We start from the raw sequence: 27467 nt of genomic DNA, 5'->3' as shown, positions 1-27467 counted from the left end.
TCATTTTTGGACAGAAAGTTTCTGATTTTTGCAATGTTACGTAGATGGAAAAAAGCTGTCTTTGAAATGGTCTTGATATGTTCTTCAAAAGAGAGATCAGGGTCCAGAGTAACGCCGAGGTCCTTCACAGTTTTATTTGAGACGACTGTACAACCATTAAGATTAATTGTCAGATTCAACAGAAGATCTCTTTGTTTCTTGGGACCTAGAACAAGCATTTCTGTTTTGTCCGAGTTTAAAAGTACACACGCGCAATATTCCTCAAAGGGACTGGACCCGTCCTCTTTTCCTTATTTATGTTCTCTCTCCTCTCTCCTCTCTCCTCTCTCTCTCATATATGACTTTGCTTCAACTATTTCAGGTCAATTGGGATCAAATTATTTCCCCAGTATCAGCAAGATTGGGGTGAAAAACATATTCTGAACCATTTCTTCTGACATTTACTAGATGTTGTGAGGACAAGCCATGTGTCTCTTGTCCACACTAAAGTATACTACTACCCAACTATCAGTTTGTTTATGCAAAATTTAAAACTAGCAATGTTATGTATCAGTATGTGTATGTTTAGATAATTTCACCTTTGACATTTGGTCATTTAAAACATCACAATCACTCTGGGTTGGCCAGCTGATTTGATATTCGCCCCTACTGATTATTGATGGCTGCCCGCCTGGCTTTAGCATGCTAGGCTATTGTCTCCATTGCAGATGAATAGCCCTGAATAGTGTTTCGAGCCAGCCAAGTTAGCAGATGATGCCAATTCTCCCATTAGCACTGAAGCCAGAGAGCCTCTCTCACAAAAGGGGTTAATTTGCTGCATCATGGTGGCTGTTATAGATAGATTAGATTAACGAGACCCTGCATCATATGTCAGCCATGGAGAGGATTGAACCCAACATAAATGCATCTACAGCCCCAGAATTAGGTCAGCAACACGCAAGCAGCATGCAGCTTAGGGAGAATATAAACGGATAATAAAATCATGATGGGGATAACTTTAGCATGCATAAAACCCAATATGGGTCAATGGAAACTGAGTCAGAGCGTGACTCAGTTGATGCGTGATTGGAGTTATTGGCTTATTGGCTACTGGCGAGATCAGACGCTAGGGTTTATAGTCTCTCTAAGATTCTTGGTAGTATATTTACATGCTGGATCGTGGAAAACTAAATGTGTTCTAATTTGTCATTTTATGTGATAGATTAGTGGTGTTCCTAACGATAATTTAACACAAATTACTGCTTGGGGACATCATGTATGTATGTTCTTAATAGATGCGTGAGACGGAGTGCTGACAACAGAAGCAGATAACTAGATTATATGAATCAGTGTGATTACTGCCAGTGCCAGCCTGCTGCGTGCCCTGTACCAAACAATAGGCACAACAGTCAGTAGTCACGATTGCCTTTGTTTTTGTGCAGAACACCCCTCAAGATTACTCAGAAGACTAATGAGTGGGTAGATTATACACACTTTCTTTCTCGCTCTCTTCTCCTCACCTGCTCTTTTTCAAGGTTCCCTCAGGTCACTTGCCTGGTTAAAGAACGATTGAAGGATTGTTATGTTTCGTTCTTTTTTGTAGGTCACTAGCTTTACCAAAGCTGTGTCCGTACCCTTTCTATAGACTACAGCACTAAATCATAAGGTATTGTCAACCTATCTCTGCAGAGTATACAGACAACTGTTCAGTGTACTTGTTCTTTAATCAATTCTAAAGAGACATAGCACCACTGGCCTGTAGCTACATAAACATTTCATAACCCCACTACAGTTCTATAGCATAGCCAACTGATTGATGACATACCTTACTGGATGACTGCACCCCTGACTCCCTCCTCCTCTTCTCCCCACCCAATCACAACTCAGGAATGTTAACCTGGAGCGTTGTAGATGACGAATACCCAAGAGGTCAGGACACCTGTCAGAGGGAATAGACTGCCCCATTGTTCCAACTGACCAATGGAAAGCCAGGGATATAAACTGGTGGAGTGTGTATGTATGGATGAAGTGTACATATATGAAGGCTTTTTGGTCACTGCATATATACTTTCAATGCCTAGCAACAGTGGTCCTCTTCTTCCTAAATTTGACTCTTTCTTGGCCCTTTGTTGAGTGTAATTTCTGTATATTGCCCTCACCTCCCCGCCCTCCCTCACCCCCCGCCCTCTCTAACATACTAAAGCTGTAGGTACTAAACACATTTTCTTAAGAGCAGGTAATGACCATTATGTTGTAAAAAAAAAATAGGGGTCTCCCTGGAGAGGCCATGAGGAGATACACAGGTCAGACTGTTTGCTGAGGCATGTCAGAAGTGTGTGTGTGTGTGTGGGGGGGTAGGACCATAGGGAATATTAGCCTCTAACAGTGGGAGACAATAATTTGGAATATTTGTCTACTTTTGATGTCCATATCAATATATTGTTGCATAGGGCGACAGACACAATAACATACCAGACACAATAACATACCAAACACATACTGTTGAAGTCGGACGTTTACATACACCTTAGCCAAATACGTTTAAACTCGGTTTTTGACCATTCCTGACATTTAATCCTAGTAAAATTCAATGTCTTAGGTCAGTTAGGATCACCACTTTATTTTAAGAATGTGAAATGTCAGAATAGTAGTAGAGAGAATTATTTATTTCAGCTTTGATTTCTTTCATCACATTTCCAGTGGGTCAGAAGTTAACATGCACTCAATTAGTATTTGGTAGCACTGCCTTTAAATTGTTGAACTTGGGTCAAAAGTTTCAGGTAGCCTTCCACAAGCTTCCCACAATAAGTTGGGTGAATTTTGGCCCATTCCTCCTGACAGAGCTGGTGTAACCGAGTCAGGTTTGTATGCCTCCATGCTCTCACACACTTTTTCAGTTCTGCCCACAAATGTTCTATAGGATTGAGGTCAGGGCTTTTTGATGGCCACTCCAATACCTTGACAGTGTTGTCCTTAAGCCATTTTGCCACAACTTTGGAAGTATGCTTGGTGTCATTGTCTATTTAGAAGACCCATTTGCGACCAAGCTTTAACTTCCTGACTGATGTCTTGAGATGTTGCTTCAATGTATCCACATAATTTTCCTGCCTCATGAAGACATCTATTTTGTGAAGTGCACCAGTCCCTCCTGCAGCAAAGCACCCCCACAACATGATGCTGCCACTCCGGTGCTTCACGGTTGGGAGGGTGTTCTTCGGCTTGCAAGCCTCCCCCTTTTTCCTCCAAACATAATGATGGTCATTATGGCCAAACAGTTCTATTTTTGTATCATCAGAGCAGAGGACATTTCTCCAAAATTACGATCTTTGTCCCCATGTGCAGTTGCAAACCGTAGTTTGGCTTTTTTATGGCGGTTTTGGAGCAGTGGCTTTTTCCTTGCTGAGTTGCCTTCAGGTTATGTCGATATAGGACTCGTTTTACTGTGGATATAGATACTTTTGTACCTGTTTCCTCCAGCATCTTCAAACGGTCCTTTGCTGTTGTTCTGGGATTGATTTGTACTTTTCGCACCAAAGTACGTTCATCTCTAAGAGACAGAACGACAGCATCTCCTTCCTGAGCGGTATGACGGCTGCGTGGTCCCATGGTGTTTATACTTGCATACTATTGTTTGTACAGATGAACGTGGTACTTTCAGGTGTTTGGAAATTGCTCTCAATGATGAACCAGACTTGTGGAGGTCTACAATTGTTTTTCTGAGACCTTGGCTGTTTTCTTTTGATTTTCCCATGATGTCAAGCAAAGAGGCACTGAATTTGAAGGTAGGCCTTGAAATACATCCACAGGTACACCTCAAAATGACTCAAATTATGTCAATTAGCCTATCAGAAGCTTCTAAGCCATGACACAATTTTCTGGAATTTTCCTAGCTGTTTAAAGGCACAGTCAACTTAGTGTATGTTCTGACCCACTTGAAATGTGATACTGTGAATTATAAGTGAAATAATCTGTCTGTAAACAATTGTTGGAAAAATGACTTGTCATGCACAAAGTAGATGTCCTAACCGACTTGCCAAAACTATAGTTTGTTAACAAGACATTTGTGGAGTGGTTGAAAAACGAGTTTTAATGACTCCAACCTAAGTGTATGTAAACGTCCTACTTCAACTGGAAGCCCATACCAACCTGTGTGTAACCCAGTAATGCACAAACACACAGCAGTGATAATATCTTGATCCCCCTGTGACTGAGTGATGAGTCCTGTCCTTTTGTCTGTCGTGTCCAGGCAGTGACTCACCTCACCTTTTTGTCTTTTATGTGACTCTACCTGTCTCCTGCCCTCTTCCAGTTCCTAGGCTGGGCATAATAACAACCAGACACCCATGAGCAGAGACTCACAGGCTAATGGTACTTACATGTAAACCACATGTCTTTATAAACTTTCCCTCAGCAGATTAACTCTGGCATGTCAAGAACATAGGTTATGTTATATTTACTGCCTGGATAGCAGACAAAAAAGTCATTGCTGGTTCCATATCAAAAGATTTATGATTTTTCGTTTCATTTTGCGGGGCCATAAAACTTCAGTGATGGATAAACACTTTTAGGAAGGAGACAGAGGGAGAGTGAAGAGTTCATCCTACAGATGGACATAAACAAGTTAGAGAGATGGATAGGGTGAAAGGTAGACGAAGGGAGATGGAGAGGGTGAGAGGGGAGAGTGGCAGACATAGGGAGTGAGAGGAGAGCTTTATAGCTTCAGACAGTTATGGCAGAAAGCCAACAGCCCCCTTAAACCCTGAGCTTATAGAGTGAAAGCTGATATTCAATAAATGTTTGTCCCCGAGAACAAGTCATTGGCAATAATTACAAGTTACAATGACGTACATACACAGATGCAATTACAATGACGTACATACACAGATGCACAAAGACTGACAGACATAGGGGAGGAAGTTTGAGTTTCTGAGTGAGAGATGAAGCAACAATAGATGTTAGCCTGGCTAGCAGCTTAGCTTGCTAATATGCATGCTGTGATAAAACAATTTCCCAAGTTAGGATTAATGAAGTAATACTCCACTCTCCTCTCTATTAGCAAGCTGCTAGTTCACAGCAGCCAGAGACTCATTAACCCCTTGTAGCCCTGCCTGCTCCTCTCATTATGTGCTAATCAGGTTGGCTAGCCTAGTGCTATTCAAACAATCACCGTGTTGCCTGACGACACGCTCTGTCTAACGGTCTAGCTCTCCTGCGGGAAAATAATTTGAATAGTTTTAAGTAAAAACACAGTGTTGTGGTGGGATGACTGTGGGCCCTGGTTGGCCCAGACAAACAGATATCTAATTGGTTGTATTCTTACCTTCTCCCTTTAAACTCATTGTTAGCATGACTTGTCAGCTGACTGCTAGGAATTAATAAAGCTTCAGTGGGCCATGATCCCATTAGCAAAGAAGACGAGAGCAAAGGTTGTTGTTTTAAAATGTGGTGTGAAGGGCTGCTGGTGATGCTACATTATGAGGCTGTTTAGATTGAGTTTTGTGTGCATGTGTGTGTAAGGATATTTTCTTTAACATAATTCCATGCATTTGGTGAAACTCTGTCCTAACTTAAGGTAGAGAAAATCCCCATCATGATAAATGACTACATAAACTACATAAATGTACTACATAAACAAATACATTGCCTCTTAGCGTGCTGATAGGAGTTAAATTCTTACATATACACACTCATTGCTTTCATAAACTATTGAAATTGGAGAACATAAACGTATGCATGTTGTGATAAGTTTTCTAACACTAATGGTACTTAATCAACAAAGTATACATAAAACTAAGTAGTCTCACGTTTCATCAAAATATGTCCGTCTTTCCCAGAGAGACCTTTTCTCTTGCAACATCTCTCTCAGAGAAAAAGTTAACTCCTGCAAAGACTGACTGGTTAAGGCCAAGTGTTCGGTTATTTTTGACTAGTGTACTTTCAGTGATTTTAAATGTATGTATTGAGAAACTTTATGAACTGTGAATAATATTCAGATACCCAGGTGGTCTTGGCAAACTTTCCCTCCATGTTCATTGTGTAGTGTTCTCAGGGGGACCTTGGCTCTAGGGTTAGAAACCTTGGCTTCATTACCATATAATTGCATAGTCATGTCAGTGTGTATGTTTGCATCATGACAACACACTAACAAAAGCCTGCTATCATAAATAGCTCTATTGTGTGACAGAATTACAGTATATCTCGAGCCAGCCTCTTTCTGCCAGCATATCTGACACTCAAGCCTGCATAAAGTGTGGCATGCAGCTCTTTCCCTCAGCCGAAACCTTCTGACATGTTGACCACACCAAAATAAATGTACACATATGTACATGTTATTCAATCATTGACACCCACACTGCTCACGCGCGCCAATGAGCATCTGCGTAGCCAGGCACTAAAATATAACTTAGTTCTATTTGTGACGCTTGACACGCTGTAAGTCACACCTCTCCCTCTTCCTCATTGGTTTTTAGGAGCATATACCCACGTGGGTGATTGAAAGATGAACTGAGGTCCACACTCCAGTCCAGTTGGTGGTGGTAATGTACCTTAAAGTTGGTTGCCGACTGCCATATAAAGTCCAAAGAAGAAGGAGGAGAGATTCCTAGAAAATAACTTGGTTTACCCTTTTATCTGTGGATTAATTGTCGGAGTAGAGGACCTTGTGCATTTCAGGTAAAATAACGACCCAATGTTTATATCCCAGGACAAATTTGATAGCAACAGCAAGCTAGCTAGCTAAATTACCATACATGTTTAATGCTTTCTGACCTGTCCCCAAATTAATATAGTTGGTTAAGAGTTTGTTTTAATATTTCAACCTGCGTGTCCTGATCGCGTCTGGTGTGGGTGGACAAAATCAACATGCGCACGATGGTGCACGTGCGGTCTAGTCAGCATGTTAGCCATAAAATCCAAATGAGGCTGAACCCTGACACACATTTCCCAACTCCTGCCTAGGTCTGCAACAATTATCGTGTAACAGTGTAACTGACAATTATGGACATTGGGCCTCAGGACTACCTGACATGATGACTCCTTGCTGTCCCCAGTGCACCTGGCCGTGCTGCTGCTCCAGTTTAAACTGTTCTGCCTTATTATTATTCGACCATGCTGGTCATTTATGAACATTTGAACTTCTTGGCCATGTTATAATCTCCACCTGGCACAGCCAGAAGAGGACTGGCCACCCCACATAGCCTGGTTCCTCTCTAGGTTTCTTCCTAGGTTTTGGCCTTTCTAGGGAGTTTTTCCTAGCCACCGTGCTTCTACACCTGCATTGCTTGCTATTTGGGGTTTAAGGCTGGGTTTCTGTACAGCACTTTGAGATATCAGCTGATGTACGAAGGGCTATATAAATACATTTGATTTGATTTTAATTTGATTTGGACAATAACCATATGTTAAGTTTAGGGTGCAAAGCAAAGGAGAGAGAGAAGAAGGGGTAAGGATGGAGGTATGGAGGGAGAGATGGGGAAGAAAGACAGGGTAAGCAGGGAGAGATAAGGGAGAGCACATTTTTGACTGCGCTCTACAGGGATGGTTTCCTATATCTTTCTCAGTGTGTTTTTGGTTTCCACACCAAACCTCCTTAACCATGGCTGCCAGTCTGACATTTTGTTGGTGGTAGGCAGGAAGGGGTGGAATCCCCTAATCCTCTCTGCTGACAGACAGGTTTACAGACACAGGATGTGTTTTATTACCCTGTTTTTTGTGCCAACAGACTGGCTGTCCGACCTGGCGCATGTTCAGTAAGACATTGCAACGTTCTGTATTGTATAGTACATGTATGTAAACACACATATACAGTACCTGGAGACAGACGCATACACAAAAACGCACTGAGTATACAAACCATTAAGAACACCTGCCCTTTCCACTACATAGACTGACCAGGTGAATCCAGGTGAAAGCTATGATCCCTTATTGATTTCACTTGTTAAATCTACTTCAATGTAGATGAAGGGGAGGAGAAAGGTTATAGAAGGATTTTTAAGACTTGAGACATTGTCTATGTGTGTCTATATTCAGAGGGTGAATGGGCAAGACAAAATATTTAAGGTGCCTTTGAACGGGGAATGGTAGTAGGTGCCAGGCGCACCAGTTTGTGTCAAGAATTGCAATGCTGCTGGGTTTTTTCACGCTCAACAGTTTTCTGTGTGTTTCAAGAATGGTCCACCACCCAAAGGACATCCAGCTAACTTGACACAACTGTGGGAAGCATTGGAGTCAACATGGGCCAGCATCCCTGCGGAATGCTTTCGACACCTTGTAGAGTCCATGCTCCGACGAATTGAGGCTGTTCTGAGGGTTAAAGGGGGTGGTGCAACTCAATATGAGGAAGTTGTTCCTAATGTATGGTATGCTCTGTACAGTACACACACTACCTGACAGACAGATACAAAGTGCATACTCTTAGCCCAACAAGTGTGACTTGCATGAGAGTGGGCAGTGCCAAACCAGAAGACAAGCACTGCTTGTCTTTACTATCATGAGTTTTGTGGTTCTTGGGACAAAACAATGACATTTATTTTCATGTCAACATAGACAGTTTGAATGGGCATTGAATCAGTGCTTGGTGTGAAGGAGCCCATGGACAGGGAGCAGCCCTGAGTGACACTGACAGACTCAGTCTACACTGTTTGTTATTCTGACCTCCTCCTTTAGCCGTCAGTCTGTCTAGGTTGCCGCAGAACTGAACAGTCTGACTGCAGTGTTTAGTCTGGACATCACAAAGAGGCTTAAGTGAACCACTGTCTCCACTCCCTCTCCTCTCTCTGTCCTCTCTCATCTACAAGCATAAACGGGAGGAGAGGTTGAGATAAGGCAATATAGGACACAGAGAGGGGAGAAGCTTGGAGGGTACTATGGTGTTGAATGCCGAGCTGTAGTCGATGAACAGCATACCTATGTGAGAGAGAATGCTGTTCATCGACTACAGCTCGGCATTCAACACCATAGTACCCTCCAAGCTCGTCATCAAGCTCAAGACCCTGGGTCTCGACCCCGCCCTGTGCAACTGGGTACTGGACTTCCTGACGGGCCGCCCCCAGGTGGTGAGGGTAGGCAACAACATCTCCTCCCCGCTGATCCTCAACACGGGGGCCCCACAAGGGTGCGTTCTGAGCCCTCTCCTGTACTCCCTGTTCACCCACGACTGCGTGGCCACGCACGCCTCCAACTCAATCATCAAGTTTGCGGACGACACAACAGTGGTAGGCTTGATTACCAACAATGACGAGTCGGCCTACAGGGAGGAGGTGAGGGCCCTCGGAGTGTGGTGTCAGGAAAATAACCTCACACTCAACGTCAACAAAACTAAGGAGATGATTGTGGACTTCAGGAAACAGCAGAGGGAACACCCCCCTATCCACATCGATGGAACAGTAGTGGAGAGGGTAGCAAGTTTTAAGTTCCTCGGCATACACATCACAGACAAACTGAATTGGTCCACTCACACTGACAGCGTCGTGAAGAAGGCGCAGCAGCGCCTCTTCAACCTCAGGAGGCTGAAGAAATTTGGCTTGTCACCAAAAGCACTCACAAACTTCTACAGATGCACAATCGAGAGCATCCTGGCGGGCTGTATCACCGCCTGGTACGGCAACTGCTCCGCCCTCAACCGTAAGGCTCTCCAGAGGGTAGTGAGGTCTGCACAACGCATCACCGGGGGCAAACTACCTGCCCTCCAGGACACCTACACCACCCGATGTTACAGGAAGGCCATAAAGATCATCAAGGACATCAACCACCCGAGCCACTGCCTGTTCACCCCGCTATCATCCAGAAGGCGCATCAAAGCTGGGACCGAGAGACTGAAAAACAGCTTCTATCTCAAGGCCATCAGACTGTTAAACAGCCACCACCAACATTGAGTGGCTGCTGCCAACACACTGTCATTGACACTGACCCAACTCCAGCCACTTTAATAATGGGAATTGATGGGAAATTATGTAAATATATCACTAGCCACTTTAAACAATGCTACCTTATATAATGTTACTTACCCTACATTATTCATCTCATATGCATACGTATATACTGTACTCTATATCATCGACTGCATCCTTATGTAATACATGTATCACTAGCCACTTTAACTATGCCACTTTGTTTACTTTGTCTACATACTCATCTCATATGTATATACTGTACTCGATACCATCTACTGTATGCTGCCCTGTACCATCACTCATTCATATATCCTTATGTACATATTCTATATCCCCTTACACTGTGTATAAGACAGTAGTTTTGGAATTGTTAGTTAGATTACTTGTTGGTTATCACTGTATTGTCGGAACTAGAAGCACAAGCATTTCGCTACACTCGCATTAACATCTGCTAACCATGTGTATGTGACAAATAAAATGTGATTTGATTTGAGAAGAGCAATTGAAGAGCTGACTGGCTATGGAGGAGTTCAATGAGAATTCACACAGAGGTGGAGAAGAGTAACGTGGAATTTGGAGATAGAGAGTAATATGTTAAGTGACAGCATTCAAAACAGATATCTGCAATGACAAAGCTTGTCTATTTGTGTGTGTATGCTGTGTATGCTGTGCGTGTGTAGGTTGCAAAGCAGTGACACACACTGCCCCCCCCTCATAATCATCACCCCACAACTCTGCTGACCACATTGGGGAGGGCGACAGGGCGGGGGCAGCGAAGGGCGGGGGCAGCGAAGGGAGGGGGTGTTGGGGATTAGTGATGATTTGCTCCCTGCTTCCCTCCTTTTTAAAATCTGTATGGAGGATGCCCCAAACCCCACCCCCTACCCCCTGAGCCCTCCCCTATCCCCTCCCCCCTGGCCTGTGTGTGTGAGCAGATCTTCCACCTGACAGAATGCTGAGCTGAGAGGGATGGACAGAGCTAGCCTGTACAGAGGAGCACAATGCCTGACTCACTGGATGGGACAACATGCAACATGCTACTCTGGATGGGACAACATGCATGGAGCAGCCAGGAGAAAGCTAGGCCAGCCAAAGAGCGGAGAAGTGATTAGATTAGCCAGGCTTTACAAATGAAAGACTAATAATACCGCTCAGCTTCAGATATCCTCTCACTACCTGTTTGCTACCAGGACCTGAGGCAGCACACACCCAGACACTTGTTGATGTGAATGTGTAGGTAGGGCACGTCTGAGACCGAGAGGGAAGGAGAGAGGTGAGAAAGAGAAAAAGAAGAGAGATACATAAGTCAAGTTAGACAAACTTGCTGTATCTCAACTACACACAGAAACTCAGACATACACCCAGCGGCGATGCCACTGGGACAGAAAAAGCTTGACATGGAGCTATTACTGGGAGACGGCAATCCTGAAGATCCTAAGAGGGACAGGTCTAGGAGCTGTGTAGAGTTCTACCAGGTTAAAGTGAGTCAAAAACCAGACTACGTTACCTTACCTTACCTAATTGTTATTTTCTACCCTCTGGACAAACTTGTTCATGCTTCGTAATGGGGTATAATTCAACAATGGTGGCAGGGGCCTTGGAAATGTGGGCTCAGGCATGTGTTTTTAGATGACGTGTGCCGTGAATAAGAAACCTGTTGATCCAGTCTGGCTCACTAGCTGTGGAATTTGTAGTGTTTCTTTTGGGTTAACATAGTTATCATGTGAAGTACTTTGTTCATTTCAGATAGATGGCTTTGGCTATCTTCTACCTCTAGACATGATATCCATAACATCATGTCAGCCTCAATTAATATTTGGCATATACAGTATCTTTGCCATACACTGTAATATGTGGTTTAGTATTCCCTGTGACAATCTGTGACCTTGCGATGTACACTCAGTGGCCAGTTTATTAGGAACACCACCATGTTCACAAATGGTTTGCTCCTAAAGATACTGAGTCACGTGGCCATGGCTTGTTATATAGAGCAGGCAGACAGGCATTAAGGCATTCAGTTACTGTTCGATTGAACACTAGAATGGACAAAAGGAGTGACCTAAGTGACTTTGAGCGTGATATGATTGTCGGTGTCAGGCGCGGCTGTTCCAATATCTCAGAAATGGCCGGCCTCCTGGGCTTTTCATGCACGACAGTGTCTGACGTTTACTGAGAATGGTGTAACAACTAATTGATGAGAGAGGTTGAAAGAGACTGGCAAGAATCGTGCAAGCTAACAGGCAGGACACAAACAGGCAAATAACGGTGCAGTACAACAGTGGTGTGCAGAACGGCATAACGGAACGCACAACTCTTCGGTCCTTGTCACGGATGGGCTATTGCAGCAGACGACCACACCGGGTCCTGGTCCTATTAGCTAAAAACAAGAGGAAGTTGCTCCAGGGGCATGCCATCACCAACATAGGAAAATTGAGTGGAAATACTTTGCCTGGTCTGACGAATCCCGGTTCCAGTTGCGTCATGCTAGTGGCAGAGTCAGGATTTGGCGTAAACAACATCCTGCCTCGTGTCAATGGTACAGGCTGGTGGCGGTGTTGTAATGATGTGGGGAATGTTTTCCTGGCACATGTTAGGTCCCTTGATGGGGTAGCAGGTAGCCTAGTGGTTAGAGCGATGGGCCAGTAACCGAAGGTTGCTGGATTGAATCCCTGAGCTGACAAGGTAAAAGTCTGTCATTTTGCCCCTGAGCCAGGCTGTTAATCCACTGTTCCCTGGGCACCGAAGATGTGGATGTCGATTTAGGAAGCACCCCAAACCTCTCTGATTCAGAGGTTAAATGCGGAAGACACATTTCAGTTGAAGGCATACAGTTGTACAACAGACTAGGTATCCCCCTTTGATACCAATTAAGCAACTCTTGAATACCACTACACCTTGTAGAATCAATTCCCAGAAGAATTCAGGCTGTTCTGGAGGCAAAGAGGTGTCCGACATGATACTAGATGGGTGTACCTAATAAACTGTCCGCTGAGTGTATATGACTATATGTACAGTATGTGACCGATTTGGTGCCGGTGCAGACATTTACCCAGAGCCCCATGACTACGGCGGTCTCTCTGATGGTAGTAAAGCGTCAGCCGCCTTCAATTGAGTTTGGTAGCAGACGGTTAGGTGTGTGTGTGTGTGTGTGTGTGTGTGTGTGTGTGTGTGTGTGTGTGTGTGTGTGTGTGTGTGTGTGTGTGTGTGTGTGTGTGTGTGTGTGTGTGTGTGTGTGTGTGTGTGTGTGTGTGTGTGTGTGTGTGTGTGTGTGTGTGAGAGACTAGAACCAGGGGGAATGTTGGTAATGAAACACCAGAGACCTATAATGTCAAAACCATGCTGGAGACGTTTTGGTTTGGAATGGATTAGCTATATATTGACACCATGTGAGTACTAACAGTATAACACTGATCAGGAGTGTTGGGGGGCATAAAACAGGAACGTGCTATAGGTCTTCCATACGTTTTACATTCCAGTAAACATTTACTATAAAGTAAATGTAAGTGTGGATTGCATGTGTTAATGCATGTGCATTGTATCTCTATCTTACACACACACACAGCCTAATGTGTGTAGATAAACAAACACTCACACACACAACAAGTAGAGTGTATGGGGGGGTCCAATTGTTGCCTAATCAACAGGTGGCTAACACTAATACTGTAACAAATATTTCCCATGTATGGTCATTTTGTATCTCACCGTGGATTTACATTATATCTCACTAGACATATTTTATTATCTCTCTTCAACATCAGATTTGCTACTTTTTGCTGTTAATAAGGATCCGCCCCTTTTTTTTTTACATTTTCACCTAAAGTGACTTACCCAAATCTAACTGCCTGTAGCTCAGGACCTGAAGCAAGGATATGCATATTCTTGATACCAATTGAAAGGAAACACTTTGAAGCTTATAGGAATGTGAAATTCATTTAATAGAATATAACACATTAGTTCTGGTAAAAGATAATACAAAAAAAAAACTTCTAAAATATTTTTTTCTGTACCATCATCTTTCAAATGTAAGAGAAAGGCCATAATGTATTATTCCAGCCCAGGTGCAATTTAGATTTTGGCCACTAGATGACAAAAGTGTATGTGCAAAATTTTATACTGATCCAATGAACCATTGTATTTCTGTTCAAATTGTTGTATCAAGACTGCCCAAATTTGCCCCTTATTTTTTAAGGAACACAGTCCGGCTTTAAATGTGCTCTTGAAAGTTGAAATAGTAGAATGCACAAGGTGCAATTTCTCAATTGGGTAGTGCATTATCAGTTCCTCTTGTCATGTTAGTCATTGCATACTTTAGAGAGCTATGTATAAATTGTCAGAAATGTCCAGATCAAGTAACCCATGTCAGCAAACTTTTTTTTATTTAAGTTTTTTAGCCCATAGATATTGTTGTAATTTTTGTTGTCACTCGAATATCACATGAATACACATTAGACATTGAAAAATGTATATAATTGCAAGAAAATGTGCTTTAAAACTGAAAAATGTTCTTTGCACCCATGACAAAGTGTTTAGAATTGCAGAAAATAAGCTTTAAACCTGCAAAATTCTCTCCACCAACAAAAGGGGTGTGAAAGGTTTGTGTGGCGCTTGCATGCAGGGGGGAGCAGGATGTTCCCTAATGCCGGAAGGGGTGCCCCGAGTGGGAAAAATCTGGGAACCCCTGTTTTAAGGGAATTATGCGAGAACACTCATTCCATTCACCTAGCCGATTTTAGTCAGGCGCCAGCCGAAACAGGGCATGCAGAAGCCTTTACACTGTACCACTCAGAGGGGGGTATGTGGTTTAGATGTCTCAATGACCCTGTGTTTTCAGTTTAAGGAGGAGGTGAACGATGAAGGTATGGGAACAATGGAGGTATGGAGGGATAATAGAGTTAATGATGAAATGGGCTCTGACAACCTTTGGACAACAACTTTGAGGACTCTGAGGATGGAGAGCAGAGAGAGGGGCAAGAAGCTGGAGTGGGAGAGAATGGAGGGGTGTGGGGGGGGTGTGGAGAGGACCTCCCTCTGCTGTTCATCTGCCCTCACAGATGTCCTGAAGACAACACGAGTCAACATGACTGACTACCTGTTGTGACACAGGCCACTGGAGAAATGGAGAAATACTATCCAGTCCAGTGAGGGGCAACTTTAATTGGGGTGGGGGCCACAACAATGTTGAACTTATCATGAGGGGCCGCAGTTGCTTGCGGGTCTGAGTACCCACATCCACCCCCCATCTCACATTTTTGTGGCAGCCCTCTTGACAGCGGAGATGAGAATAAATTAGAGTACATTTTGTGCAGTTCTACAAATTTTGCCGTTTTAAAGCAAGTTTGCTGCAATTCTACACATTTTGCCATGGGGCGGAGAGAAGATTCTGCAATTTTATAACAAATTTCATGCAATTCTACAAATTTTGTCATGGGGTGGAGAGGAAAATGAGATGTTTTACAGCTAATGCCCTGCAATTCTACACATTTTGCCATAGGATGGAGTGAAATGTTTACATTTTTAATATGATATTTGAGTGAGAGTGACTATCAAAATCAATGGTGGCCCCTCGGCTGGTAATTCGACCATGATAAGTTTAGAAAGCTGGCCACTAAACTAACTTAGCAATCTACAAATGTTTTGCTGACATGGGCTAATTGACTATCAGTGACTGACATAACAACAGAAAAACTGATGATGCACAACCAAATTTTGAAATTTCACCTGGTGAATTCTACTATTCTAACTCGCAACACTAAGTTGAGACCCAGAGTTGGGGTCTCAATTTACTGTTGCGAGCTGCCAGATGCTCATCCCTGATCTAGTCAATTTTAGATCTTTCATTCTTTCTTTGCAACATGATCTAGAGGTCAGATTGAACAATTAGACACTAAAGAATGAGGAAGAGGGGTATGATGTTTCTAACTGTGGTTTGGTTTCAATAACTCACACAGTTGTCTTCTATATCTGTTGCTCTGGAAATATTACTCTGGGGCCGATGTCGGTGGGATTGTTTCCACATCGTAGTTGGAATGTTGTGAGCCAAGCTGCTTCAAGATGGCCAAATACATTAGCTGGTTTAGTTGGGCTCTCTGGGTTGCTCCACCTCCCAAGCCATCCATGAAGCAATTAGGTCATTAGGTTGGTTGGGCCACGGTGGCTTCTGCAACTGGGACTCCTGGCTGGGGAATACGGTAGTAAAAATAATACTAATTCTGTTTTAAGCATTAAACCTCCCGCTGTGTGAAACTTCCCTTGCCAGCCTAGAAAGCAGTTCATTCAGTGTCAAATTCTTAAAAATAGAACATAACTGACTTTCATGTGCACTTTTGCAGAATTCAGAGAGAGAGCAGAGAATAAAGTTTTCCTTCAAGCACTGGAGCATCTGGTTCATCCAGTTATACTGTTCCATTCTGGGATGTGGCAGATGATGAAGGACAGCGGGAAGGAGAAAATAGAGACATTTTTATTGAACACAGCAACATTTTGTGGGAGAGAGGGAAATCTTGTTTCAGAGTCTGAAGCCAACCAAAGAGAAGAGAACAACATTAGGTGGTTTATAATTCCTTCAACGGTTCAATGATTAATTAATTAGAACCATATTGCTGACAGTTTTATGTTTACATGGACAGTTGCTTGCTGAGATGCTATATGACTAATTACTTTGTTGTAATTAATATTTGCTTTCAAAGCATGTAAAAGCAAGTTGCTTTGTATCGGGGTGCTTTGTGTCATGATGTCAATTCAATCTCTGAAAGCTAACATAACAGTGTCTCGATTTGACAAATCATCCCTGTACTGTGCCATGGTTTAAATATTTGTTGGTTTTCCCTTTTCTTCTTAGTAATCTGACACTGCAGATAAATCCTATGGTCAGTTCTTCTGCTGACAGGCAGATTTAAAATGTACAGATATTGTGACAATTGTGCTAGTACGAACTCTTGCTAGTACGAGCAACTGACCCAGTCCACAGAGGAACCTAAATAATCATCCAGCAGGTGATCCCAGTAACCCTCCCAGTCCATGAGATATTGAGTGCCTTGCCAGAATTATAGACTGGAGAGGATGCATCACACCGTGTAGGCTGGCTGTCATGCGAGGCGGAGGTGGAGGCCGAGTGGCCAGAACCAGAGGACTGAACACCACAGGCTTGAGTCTGGAGATGTGGAAGGTGGGATGAACCCTCATAGGCCAGGGAAGACTAAGGCGATAGGCGACTGGATTGATGCGCCGTAGAACCTTGAATGGACCAACGTACCTGGGAGCCAACTTCCTATATTCCACACGTAGAGGGAGATTCCTAGTAGACAACCAGACCATCTGGCCTGGACTCAGCAGGGGACTTCGGCGGCGATGACGGCTGCCCTGTCGTTGAACCCGAGCTGAGGACCTCAGGAGCGCTGACCGAGCCCTCTTCCAGGTCTGGCGGACGGAACCGTCACTTCAATCTCTTGATCTGGGAACAGGGGGGGCTGGTAACCGTACAACACCTGGAATGGTGACAGGCCAGTGGAGGAACACTGGAGAGTGTTGTGTGCATACTCCACCCATGGAAGATGCTGACTCCAAATGGCGGGGTTGGTGAACACACAGCACCGTAAGGTTGTCTCCAGATCCTGGTTCACCTGCTCAGTTTGAACATTGGACTGAGGGTGATAACCTGAGGACAGACTGGCTGATGACCCCAGAAGAGTACAGAATTCCCCCAAAAATCTGGAGGCAAACTGGGGGGCCCCGGTCAGAGACTATGTCCAGAGGAAGTCCGTGAAGGTGGAAAACATGCTGAATACTAGCTGAGCTAGAGCGGAAAGTCTGCTGCCTCCCAATTGTATCGGCTCCTCTAAAGGATATGAAGGAGAACCATAGCCGAATTGAGAACCCTGCCGGGGTACAGGACAAGCAGGCCCAGCATACAGCAGTGGAACAATTAAGGAATCGACTCCCTCAGCGGGGCCGGAAACACTGGAACCAACTAGGAACCCCTCCGTCCTCATGACCACGTTCCCGAAGCCGATTGTAAATCTGGATGGCCAATACGATAAGCTCCTCCAGAGTGTCAGGGTTGTCCTGGGAAGACAGCTCGTCCTTGAGAACCTCACTGAGTCCATTCAGAAAGACTGAGTGAAGTGCCTCTATATTCCAACCTCTCTCAGCGGCGAGCATCCAAAAGTCAATCAGCTCTGGCTGCCCTGCCGAATCGCAATGAGTCTCATCTCCTGGGTGAAGCTTTGCCAATTGAAACAAATGTCTGAATGCTGCTCCCAGATAGCCGTGGCCCATGCCGGAGCAAGGTGATGACATATGCCACTCTGGATCGCTCAGTGGGAAACGTTGATGCCTGCAGCTCGAAGACCAATGAACATTGGAACAGGAACCCAGGATACCTCCCAGGATGCCCTTCATAGTGCTCCAGTGGGGAGGAAGATGATGAGCTGGTAGGAAGTGGAGGGTTAGAAACCGCCCACAGGTGCAGCAGCAGCAGTTGCTCCTGTCTGTCCCGTCTGCAGACTGTACACAAGAGTTCCTAAATCCCCCGACAATTTCTTCAGCCGAGCTTCATGGTGACCAATCACTGTTCCATGGTGAGTGAGAGCCGACCGTAAGTGGTGGAGCTCGGAGTGTCCCTCGGACGACAGAGAAATCTCTGCTGGGTCCATTTTGTGGCCCAGGTCTACTGTGACAATGGTGCTAGTACGAACTTGGACCCACGTGCAGAGAAACACAGCAGGCAGAGGTAAGGGTAAATCCAGAATATTTACTTAAGGTCTTCATAGCAAAACAACAACGCAATGGCAAATGAGAACACTGAACAAAACATGAGACCTGAGCAACTGACAAAGTCCACAGAGGAACCTAAATAGTCATCCAACAGGTGATCCTAATAAGCCCAATCAGGGTCACCTGGATACTAGAAGTAACCCCAGGGTGCCCTCCTTGGCAACCTCAGGTAGTACATGCAAGGAAGAACCTGACCTGTGACAGATATATCATGTGTCGTCAGGGCAGGTCAGGGCTTCGTGTCTTTCTCTGGAGAGAAGTGGCAGAAAGCAAACCCTCGTCTCACATCCATCACACACAAGAAAGAGAGAATGACATTTATTTGCTTTATACCTCCTCTCTCATCTCACTTTTTCTTCTGTCTTTTCATTTCTTCAATGTTATGAGAGGTAGGTGGTGTAAATAACTTAATGGAAAAAGTCTTACCAGACTTGATACATATTAATCAAACAGGGTTTATTAAAAATAGAAGCTTTCAAAAAAATACAAAAACATTTTCATTATAATACAATATGCAACAAAAATAGATGTAGATTTAGATGTAGAATACTCTAAAATCGCAGGATATTAAATGTACATGGAAAAAATGTAAATAATGGCAACACAAAAAATAGAATAACTCATGATCTACAGCTATTCTTTAAGTGGACCACAAACATATTAAATACTTAGAATGCTTAATAAGTGACAACAAACAACATGCAGAAAGATATCTTTATCCCATTACACAACAACATGAAAGCAGATCTAATTAAAAGGAACAATCTTTCCAATCTTCCATGTGTAACTCTGTGTTGTTTGTTCACACTGCTATGCTTTATCTTCGCCAGGTCGCAGTTGTAAATGAGAACTTGTTCTCAACTAGCCTACCTGGTTAAATAAAGGTGAAATAAAAAAATTAAATAAACAAATCTTACAAGTAGACTGGACCTAAGCACAGGCTAGATTTCTAAAAACTTGTTTTCACTTTGTCATTATGGGTTATTGTGTGTAGATGGGATCTTTTGATTTATTCTATAAGTCGAGGAGAATGAATACTTTCTGAAGGCACTGTATGTGTCTCTTGTCTCCTATATGTGACATGGATTTCTGTCATTACTTTTATCTGATAGGCTTCACAGTGCTTAAATTCCTATCTACCGGCTGCATTTTCACTTTATCATCACTGCATGATAACAGAGAGCACATAGTCTTTCCACAAGTCTGTCTCATCTGTTGAGGAGGGAGGCAGAGATAGACTGAGGGGAGGGAGGGAAAGAAGCCCTGCTTCTCTTTTTGAAAGAGAATATGGAGAGAAACATAGGGGCCTCCCCCTGATTATTAGAGCTATTTTTAGCATGTGAAGGTTAGTTATGTGGCTCCATTATTTCTCCTCAGGACCAGTTTTCCTGCTATGGCAACAAAATATTTCATTAAATGTTGATGTTTAGCGTGCGTGTTTTTGGCACGAGTCCCACTAATAAATATAACTGTCCATTAGTCTCTCTTGTGACCAACTTCAAAGAGTCCCACTGTTAGATTTCACCAGCCCACACATAGAGGCAGAGAGAGGTTGGACTCACTCTGTGGAGTTGAACTAATACTACCTGACTCAAACGTGACATACAGTACCAGTCAAAAGTTTGGACACAGCTACTCATTCAAGGGTTTTTCTATTTTCTACATTGTAGAATAATAATGAAGACATCAAAACTATGAAATAACACATGGAAACATGTAGTAACCAAAAAAGTGTTAAACAAATCTGAATATATTTTATATTTGAGATTCTTCAAAGTGGCCACCCTTTGCCTTGATGATAGCGTTGCACACTCTTGGCATTCTCACAACCAGCTTCATGAGGTAGTCACCTGGAATGCATTTCAATTAACAGGTGTGCCGTGTTAAAAGTTAATATCTTTCCTTCTTAATGTGTTTGAGCCAATCAGTTGTGTTGTGACAAGGTATGGGTGGTATACAGAAGATAGCCCTATTTGGTAAAAGACTGAGTCCATATTATGGCAAGGACAGCTCAAATAAGCAAAGAGAGATGACAGTCCATCATTACCTTAAGACATGAAGTTCAGTCAATCAGGAACATTTCAAGAACAGAAAGAACAGTTTCTTCAAGTGCAGTCGCAAAAACCATCAAGCTCTATAATGAAACTAGCTCTCATGAGGACCTCCACAGGAAAGGAAGACCCAGAGTTACCTCTGCTGCAGAGGATCATTTCATTCGAGTTACCAGCCTCAGAAATTGCAGCCCAAATAAATGCTTCAGAGTTCAAGTAACCGACGCATCTCAATATCAATTAATCAGAGGAGACTATGTGAATCAGGCCTTCATGGTTGAATTGCTCCAAAGAACCACTACTGAAGGACACCAATAATAAGAAGCTTGCTTGCTTGGGCCAAGAAACACGAGTAATGGACATTAGACCAGTGGAAATCTGTAATTTGGACTGATGAGTCCAACCGCCGTGCCTTTGTGAGACGCAGAGTAGGTGAACGGATAATCTCTCTTAACCAAATTTACCCAACCTCAACCCAATTGAGATGTTTTGGGATCAGTTGGACCGCAGAGTGAAGGAAAAGCAGCCAACAAGTGCTCAGCATATGTGGGAACTCCTTCAAGACTGTTGGAAAAGCACTCCAGATGAAGCTGGTTGAGAGAATGCTAAGAGTGTGCAAAGCTGTCATCAAGGCAAAGGGAGGGTACTTTGAAGAATCTAAATTCTAAACTATATTTTGATTTGTTTAACACTTTTTTTGGCTACTACATGATTCCATATGTGTAATTTCATAGTTTTGATGTCTTTACTATTATTCTACAATGTAGAAAATAGTAAAAAATAAAGAAAAACCCTTGAATGAGTAGGTGTGTCCAAACTTTTGACTGGCACTGTATATAAGAGACCCACTCATGCCCATCAGAACCCAAATAGATCTGTGTAGGCTTTTAGGTGCTACAGTCTCTTCTGCTCACACCCCCATAAAATTAATCTGCAGCACCAAAGGCAACACACTCACACATTCTAAACGCAAAGAAAGACACATCTTGTATTCACATTCCAAGGTGCTCTGAGTGAATCCATCTCAAATTCCCACTCTATCTTTTCTTAACTGATAAACAAGGGATATCACCACCACCTAAGTCTTCCCAGAATCTGTAGCAGGTTGCTCTTTGAAAGCAGAAGCTCCTTTTCTGAAACCAAACCTTTTGATCCATCCATCAAAAGCATTACTAATCTTTGACCCTACTGACAGACAAATTGATTACAGCGCTAACTGTAGCAAACAAACGCAACACAGTCAATGTACAATCAAATAAAGAATAATTATAAAAAATAAAAAAAAACTTAAATAACGTCTGGCAAACTTCAGTAATGTTTTTTTTCTTATCTCTCGTGGACACACTATGTAAACATACTATATACATGTCATGATAAAACTGGATGTGTGAGCTAACGAGTAGCATTAGTTCCGGTGCTTTGGACAAATCATGATTTCGCAGGTGTGTTAGCATCTTTCGAATATTGGAAGGGGAGGGGACATTTGGCCCATAGTCTTGCCCACAACTTGCAAAAAGAGGGGATGGAGCTCTTTGTTCCAGTTCCGATCCTCATTCTCTCTCTTCTCATAAAACCTTTCTGGCGTTCCACTAGCGACCCACCTCAACAACATCCGGTGAAATTGCAGAGCGTGAAATTCAAATTACAGAAATAGTCATATTTAATATTCATGAAAATACAACTGTCATACATCAGAAAAAAGCTTCACTTCTTGTTAATCCAGCTGCTGTGTCAGATTTCAAAACGGCTTTATGGCGAAAGCACACCATGCGATTATCTGAGGACAGCGCCCCACACACAAAAGCATTAACCTGTTAGACCTATAGGGGCAGTATTTCATTTTTGGATAAAAAGACGTGCCCGTTTTTAGCGCAATATTTTGTCACGAAAAGATGCTCGACTATGCTTAGTTTTGGAAAGAAGACACTCTGACGTTTCCAGAACTGCAAAGATTTTCACTGTGAGTGCCATAGAACAATATCTACAGGCAAAACCAAGATGTTTGAGTGACCAGGAAATCAACAGGATTTCTGAAGGCACGTTTTCCATGATCTCCTTATATGGCTGTGAATGCGACAGGAATGAACGGACACTTCCTATCGTTTCCCCCAGGTGTCTGCAGCATTGTGACGTATTTGTAGGCATATCATTGGAAGATTGGCCATAAGAGCCTACAATTACCAAGTGTCCCGCATGGTGTCTGCGTGGAAATTGGTGCGCAAAAGTCAGGTCCCAGTATTTTTCCATCCGAATCAGAGAAGAATGCACGCTTCTAGGACTGGCATTTCAATGAAGAGATATATGACAAAACACCGCCCCATCCCACATGCGGGATCGTGACTACAGCCTCAAGCTCATTACCATAATGCAACATTAGCGATTTCTAAAAATTGCAAATGAAATGAAATAAATATGCCTGCCCTCAAGCTTATCATTTTCTTAACAATCCTGTCGTCTCAGATTTTCAAAATATGCTTTAGAACCAGAGAAAATCAATAATTTGTGTAAGAGTGGTGATAGCTAGCTTAGCATTTAGCGTTAGCATTTAGCACGCAACATTCACAAAAACCAGCAAAGGGATCAAATAAAATAATTTACCTTTGAAGAACTTCAGATGTTTCAATGAGGAGACTCTCAGTTACATAGCAGATGTCCAGTTTTTCCTGAAAGATGCTTGTGTAGGACACAACGTTCCGTTTTGTTACTATGCATTTGGCTACCGAAACTAACCGAAAATTCAGTCACCTAAACGTCGAACTTTTTTCCGAATTAACTCCATAATATCGACTGAAACATGGAAAACGTTGTTTGAATCAATCCTCAAGGTGTTTTGTCATATATCTTTTCATTGAAATGCCGTCCCTGGAAGCGTGCATTCTTCTCTGATTCGGATGGAAAAATACTGGTACCTGACTTTTGCGCACCAATTTCCACGCAGACACCGTGCGGGACACTTGGTAATTGTAGGCTCTTATGGTCAATCTTCCAATGATATGCCTACAAATACGTCACAATGCTGCAGACACCTGGGGGAAACGATAGGAAGTGTCCGTTCATTCCTGTCGCATTCACAGCCATATAAGGCGATCATGGAAAACGTGCCTCCATAAATCCTGTTGATTTCCTGGTCACTCAAACATCTTGGTTTTGCCTGTAGATTTTGTTCGATGGCACTCACAGTGAAAATCTTTGCAGTTCTGGAAACGTCAGTGTCTTCTTTCCAAAACTATCAATTCCAAGCATAGTCGAGCATCTTTTCGTGACAAAATATTGCGCTAAAAACGGGCACGTCTTTTTATCCAAAAATGAAATACTGTCCCTATAGGTCTAACAGGTTAACTTAAGGGGGCTGAATAATTTTGCACGCCCAATTTTTCCGTTTTTGATTTGTTAAAAAATTTTGAAATATCCAATAAATGTCGTTCCACTTCATGATTGTGTCCCACTTGTTGTTGATTCTTCACAAAAAATACAGTTTTATATCTTTATGTTTGAAGCCTGAAATGTGGCAAAAGGTCGCAAAGTTCAAGGGGGCCGAATACCTTCGCAAGGCACTGTATATCCATATCCTAGCTTCTGGGCCTGAGTAAAAGGCAGTTCACTTTGGGCACGCTTTTCATCCAGACGTCAAAATACTGCCCCCTAGCCAAAAGAGGTTATTCACATGTATGGACCCAGAACTTAATCGAGCATCTGACCAATTACACAAGACTTTAGTTCTGGGTTAACAGAGATTAGGGATTTTCTAACCTAACGTAGCAGTCTTGACGAGAAGATAAAAAACAGTTGGGAGGTTCTCTTTTGCACTCTTCAACCAATTCAGTAAATGTGGAGGAGGAGTTAAGATTGAGTGTCGCCTTGTTAATGCCCAGAAGCGGAAGTCAAGTCACAGGCCCCATTCATTCATTTTGGTACAGCGTCCCCATCTCATTATCATGTGGATCTGAAAAGACGACCCTCTTCCTCAATAGTGTGCAGCGAATTCAACTACATGAAAAGATGAAAAGATTATGACGTCCTGACATTTAAAGCATACAACATTTGAGAAATTTCACATACTATAAAACATTCTGTTTATGCATACCCAAAATGCTAACTATTTAGAACTCGTACGGGTATTCGGACACGGCCACTCTTCTCCCTCCACACAATCATGTCTGTTTCAAACACTCGTGGTTCATTAAAATAACATCAAATTTATCAGAAATACAGTGCAGACATTGTTAATGTTGTAAATGACTTGTAGCTGGAAATGTCCGATTAAAAAAAAATGGAATATCTACATAGGCGTACAGAGGCCTATTATCAGCAACCATCACTCCTGTGTTCCAATGACACGTTGTGTTAGCTAATCCAAGTTTATCATTTTAGAAGGATAATTGATCATTAGAAAACCCTTTTGCAATTATGTTAGCACAGCTGAAAACTGTTGTCCTGATTAAATAAGCAATAAAATTGGTCTTCTTTAGACTAGTTGAGTATCTGGAGCATTAGCATTTGTGGGTTTGATTACAGGTTCAAAATGGCCAGAAACAAAGACTTTCTTCTGAAACTTGTCAGTCTATTCATGTTCTGAGAAATAAAGGCTGTTCCATGCGAGAAATTGCCAAGAAACTGAAGATCTCATACAACACTGTGTACTACTCCCTTCACAGAACAGCGCAAACTGGCTCTAACCAGAATAGAAAGAGGAGTGGGAGGCCCCAGTGCACAACTGAGCAAGAGGACAAGTATATTAGTGTTTAGTTTGAGAAACAGATGCCTCACAAGTCCTCAACTGGCAGCTTCATTAAATAGTACCCGCAAAACACCAGTCTCAATGTCAACAGTGAGGAGGTGACTCCGGGATGCTGGCCTTCTAGGCAGAGTTGCAAAGAAAAAGCCATATCTCAGACTGGTCAATAAAAATAAAAGATTAAGATGGACAAAAGAACACAGACACCGGACAGAGGAAGATTGGAAAAAAGTGTTATGGACAGACCAATTTAAGTTTGAGGTGTTCGGATCACAAAGAAGAACATTCGTGTGAAGGAGAAAACATGAAAATATGCTGGAGGAGTGATTGACGCCATCTGTCAAGCATGGTGGAGGCAATGTGATGGTTTGTGGGTGCTTTGCTGGTGGTAAAGTGGGAAATTTGTACAGGGTTAAAGGAATCTTGAAGAAAGAAGGCTATCACTCCATTTTGCAACGCCATGCCAAACCCCGTGGATGGCGCTTAATTGGAGCCAGTTTCCTCCTACCACAGGACAATGACCCAAAGCACAGCTCCAAACTATACAATAACTATTTAGGGAAGAAGCAGTCAGTTGCTATTCTGTCTATAATGGCGTGTCCAGCACAGTCACCGAATTTCAACCCTATTGAGCTGTTGTGGGAGCAGCTGGACCATATGGTATGTAAGAAGTGCCCATCAAACCAATCCAACTTGTGGGAGGTGCTTCAGGGAGCATGGGGAGAAATCTCTTCAGATTACCTCAAGAAATTGACAACTAGAATGTTGCAAGTGGAGGATTCTTTGACGAAAGCAAAATTTGAAGGACACAATTATTATTTATAACCTTGTCAACGTCTTGACAATATTTACTATTCATTTTGCAACTTATTTCATGTATGTTTTCATGGAAAACAAAGATATTTCTAAGTGACCCCAAACTTTTAAACTGTAGTGTAGATAACTGGTTAATTTCATCAAAAAATAGACCAACCTAGTTCTCAATGTTTAAAAAAATGACTGTACCTGTACCTGGCTAATTCATTTGACCATGTTTTATGCTGTTTTAGTCCACACAACACATTTGTGTGTGTGTGTGTGTGTGTGTGTGTGTGTGTGTGTGTGTGTGTGTGTGTGTGTGTGTGTGTGTGTGTGTGTGTGTGTGATTACATTGGAGAGGGTTGGTTCTGGGATGTAAAATGGAAAAACTTCAACACTGTAATTCTGCTTTTATTTCTGTCCCTACACAGTAAATGGGCAAAGCTAGCAGTGCACTCTCATTAAAACACACACACACACACACACCATGCCTTTTAATACCATCCAAACCACGCCTCCCCGCTCCTCTTGCTGGTTAACAAACCCACAATGGAACAGAATGCCGTAAAATTACAACTCTTCAGAACCGCTCCCTCACCATTGAACGTGATTCTTTCTGCTCCTGTCCTATACACAGTGCCACAGCTTAGATATATTGTATCCACTTAAATATACTGTATCCATATTATGTGAATTTTTTTTTCAGACCAGCACTAACACAACTGATTTAAAATGATCAACTATTCATGGTTCATCCTTCAGTTAGAAGAAGGTGTGTTAGTTGTCCAACCCTGGCGTACATTTACCAAAGAGTATGGATACGTTTAGCCAATCACTCAGCCTGACCACCTCACCAAACCTTTCACCGTCTGTCCTCTGAGTGAAGTCAGGGGTGACCTTTGTCTAATGATCCTGACCCCTGCTGGAATGCAGGGCTTGACCCTTCACCCCTGAGAGGATGATAAGAGGTCCCTGGCGCTGATGGCAGCTCACACACACATAGTGCTCAAACGTTAGTGCTGACGTACAAAGCCATCACCAGTGATAAGCCAGCCTGCCATAGATAAACACACTCCTATACTATCCTCTCTCTTCTAAATGGTCAAGATTAGCCTGACTTTGTTGGCTACTTGTCTTGACCGTCCTAACAGAGAGCAAGTGCGGTCATGCATACCTGGCTGTATGAAAACCTCTGTGGTCACTCTACTGTCAGTGACATGCCAGGACAGATAGGGCTATGGC

At 42.9% G+C, this 27467-nt stretch overlaps 1 protein-coding gene across 1 annotated transcript in view; it reads left to right on the top strand.

The window, feature by feature from the left end:
- The first annotated feature begins 10841 nt into the window (after positions 1-10841).
- LOC118385832 (rho GTPase-activating protein 20-like) overlaps positions 10842-27467 on the top strand; it is a 77354-nt gene continuing 60728 nt past the window's right edge. Inside the window, exon 1 of the mRNA XM_052522357.1 lies at positions 10842-11350. Coding sequence (XP_052378317.1) covers positions 11240-11350 — 111 coding nt within the window. The 5' untranslated portion in view covers positions 10842-11239. The remainder of the gene's footprint in view (positions 11351-27467) is intronic.

The sequence above is a fragment of the Oncorhynchus keta genome, chromosome 7 (assembly GCF_023373465.1).
Source record: "Oncorhynchus keta strain PuntledgeMale-10-30-2019 chromosome 7, Oket_V2, whole genome shotgun sequence".
Lineage (NCBI taxonomy): Eukaryota > Metazoa > Chordata > Actinopteri > Salmoniformes > Salmonidae > Oncorhynchus > Oncorhynchus keta.
The sequence above is the reverse complement of the archived record's forward strand: the minus strand, read 5'-3'. Positions and strand labels throughout refer to the sequence as shown.